Source organism: Protobothrops mucrosquamatus, unplaced genomic scaffold, assembly GCF_001527695.2.
Source record: "Protobothrops mucrosquamatus isolate PMUCROS unplaced genomic scaffold, P.Mucros_1.0 scaffold374, whole genome shotgun sequence".
In the NCBI taxonomy this organism is placed as follows: Eukaryota; Metazoa; Chordata; class Lepidosauria; order Squamata; family Viperidae; genus Protobothrops; species Protobothrops mucrosquamatus.
The window spans coordinates 514,533-517,324 of NW_015386706.1; the positions used below are offsets into that span (position 1 = coordinate 514,533).

Genomic DNA, 2,792 nt, shown 5'->3' on the forward strand with positions numbered 1-2,792 from the left:
GGGGTGGGGAGCGTCCGGGTCCTGGCCTGATCCCCCCAGACCCACCTTGATCTTTTCCTCCGCATCCAGGAACCATCTTGAAGTCCCTCGGGACCCCCCCGGCAGCCGAGCAGGACGCCTTTGCAGCCTTGGGGGAGTTGCAGGAGGCCCTTCCGGGAAAATCGGCCCCGGGGGGCCCGGGGGGCAGAGCGAGGGGCCTGCGGTGTGTGTGCTATGGCCTCGGGAACTTTTGCTCGTGCGGCAAGGCACGCCTGCAGCTGGCCTTCCTCTTGCTGCTGCTGGAAGAGCTCAAGGTTGGGGGGCCCGGCTGGGGGTGGGGGGGGGGAGGGCGGAGGAGACCCTGAGTTCGAGTCAGCCCCCTCCCTGCTGTTGCATTGCAGATTCCCCCAGAGATGTGCTTTGTCTTTGACCCCATCTTTTCCACCCTGGAAACTGAGGTGCTGGGCGGCCTCGGCCTCACCGTACTGCAGTGGAATGAGGTGAACTTGGGGGGGTGTGTGTGTGTGTGCACGTGCGTGCAGAGTGCCTGCCACCACAATCGGGGTCTCTTCCCTGAAGTTGGCCTGCAGTCCTTGGCCTGTCCTTTGTTGCCCAGGAGGGGAAGCGGAGCATCGAGGGCCCCACGCTCTTCTACATGATCCACTGCGGGAAGGCGCTCTACAACAACCTGCTGTGGAGCAACTGGTCTGCGGAGGCGCTCTCCCAGATGGTGGTCGTAGGGAACAGCTTCAGGGGCTTTGAGGAGAGGTACGCACTCCCCCTGCCACCTGGGCAGGGAGGGTGTTGGAGTCAGCCGCTCAGCCTGCAAGCTCCGCACGTCCTTTTCAGGCCCTGGCTGAGTTTGTGCAATCCTGGCCTGTTGAACCAAACTCTGTGGATTCCCACTCTGCACAGGTGTGATTTGCTGATTTGGCCAGCCCTTCCCTTGGCTGGAAGCTGCACAAAGACCTGCCTGAGTTTTGCTTCCTGCCCTCCACGTTTTCTAATACCCTGTCTCTCCCGCCCCCCAATTCCCATTCTAGGCTGCTGGCCAAAGTCCTCCGTGAGAATTATAGCTACATTGCCAAGGTGGGTCTTCCTCTCTTGCTCTGGTGGGGGGGGGGACCGTTTGCCTCCACTTTTAGAATCTGAAAGCCCCCTTGAGACCAGAGCAGAACTTGCAAGCCGGAAGCCACGGCCAGCTCCTGGTCACGATGATCCTTGGGTGACTGGTGGCCTTGCAGAGCTCCTGCAGCGGGAAGAGCTGAAGTCCTCCCTGGTGGCCTTCGGTGTTTGGCCACCAGTTAGCTCTTCTAGCCTCTGGCTGCCAATGTGCCCAAACCCCATGACGCCTTCTTCTTGTGCTCACCTGTTACCAGGTGCTGGAGGCATCCCAAGAGGAAGCCCTTCCGCCCCACCCGCTCCACCCCGATGTCTTCAACGACACATCCGTCCACCGCTTTCCTCTGCAGAAACTGAGGGGCCTCCCCCAGGAGTGCTGGGCCTGCCAGCCGGAGCCCTTTTACCCAGAAGAGGCTCAGCTGGAAATCATCAGAAACAAACCCCAATAACATTCCCCCCCCCCCCCCGGTGCACAGGAAATGGGGGGGGAGCTGCAGCAGTGGAGCCCAAAGTCTGAGGGCATGCAATGCAATGAGCCCCTCCCCACAAACCCCACAACTCTTACTTCTTGCTTAGAGTCAAACTGGGGAGGGGGGAGAAATGGAAAACAATGATGGTAGGTCTTGCTCCTTCCAGGAAACCATGCCAGGATTTCTCCCCAAAACTAGAAGGGGAACCGGGTTGCTGTCAAACCCATAGATCAACTAACATCTTATATTGTAACCATTAAAAAAATCCTCTTGAACTCTGTGCCTTTTATTAACAGCTGTTACTCTCTTAAGTTTCTCAAGCCCCTTCAATGATTTGCCCCCACTGACCGGTCGGCAGTTTGAACATTTTAATAGACAAGCATCAGAATGAAGCAGGTACTTTATTTACAGATACAGGTCTCTTGGTCAGGGCTGCCTCTCTGCAGCCTGGTTTTCTTTTACAAGGGGCCCTAAGCACTTTCTGGGATGCAGGGGAGATGAGGGAAGCTCTTTGGGCCCGTCCCCCCCCCCCCCGGCTCACTTGGCCATGTCGATGAGGCTCTGCAGAGAGGTGGGCACCCAGGTCTTCTCACCCTGCACAAAGACCACCCCCCGGTCAATATAGATGACGATGCGCCCAAAGGTGTAGAGCTGCTTTCCCTCGTGCCGCTTCCCGATGACAGGCATGAAGACAATGTTGTGCTCCTCTGCTTTGGTCTGGATCAGGTCCTTGAAGTTCATGGGCACAGAGCTGGCGGCCATGCCGATCCCGCGCTGTGCCATGTTCTCGGCTTCTCGGCGCTCCTGCATGGCTTCGTACTGGAAGTCCTTCCGGCGTTCTGTATGCGTGAGGTAAGCGATGTTCTCCCGTGCACCGGGCTGCATGTAGCCCCCTGGCAAGAGAGGAGGAGAAAAGGGATGAGGAGAAAGCCTGCAGCCCCACATTTGCACTGCCCCCCACCCCCTCTGTGACTGGCTGAGACTCGGCCAAGGGTCCCGCCTTGAGGCATCAGCCTGCGTGCCCGACAGCCCCCACGGCACCCACCGACACTGGAGGAAACGGCTCTGTTCATGATGTCCAGGGCTTCATTGAATTTCTCCTTGATGGAGGGGTGGGCCAGCACCTGGTCGGAAAACATGGACTTCCAGCCCAGGTACCACTTGGTGATCTCCTCATAATTGGGGTTGTTGCTGAGCCAAGAACAGAGCACCTGTGGGGGG

General features: G+C 58.5%; 1 protein-coding gene across 1 annotated transcript in view; it reads right to left on the minus strand.

Annotated features, from left to right (window-relative positions):
• Window positions 1-2,089: 2,089 nt before the first annotated feature.
• The window catches only part of TFIP11 (tuftelin interacting protein 11), a 4,819-nt gene continuing 4,116 nt past the window's right edge, over window positions 2,090-2,792 (minus strand). Inside the window, exons 9-10 of the mRNA XM_015815771.1 lie at window positions 2,617-2,782; window positions 2,090-2,464 (exon numbers count right to left, since the gene is read on the minus strand). Coding sequence (XP_015671257.1) covers window positions 2,109-2,464; window positions 2,617-2,782 — 522 coding nt within the window. The 3' untranslated portion in view covers window positions 2,090-2,108. The remainder of the gene's footprint in view (window positions 2,465-2,616; window positions 2,783-2,792) is intronic.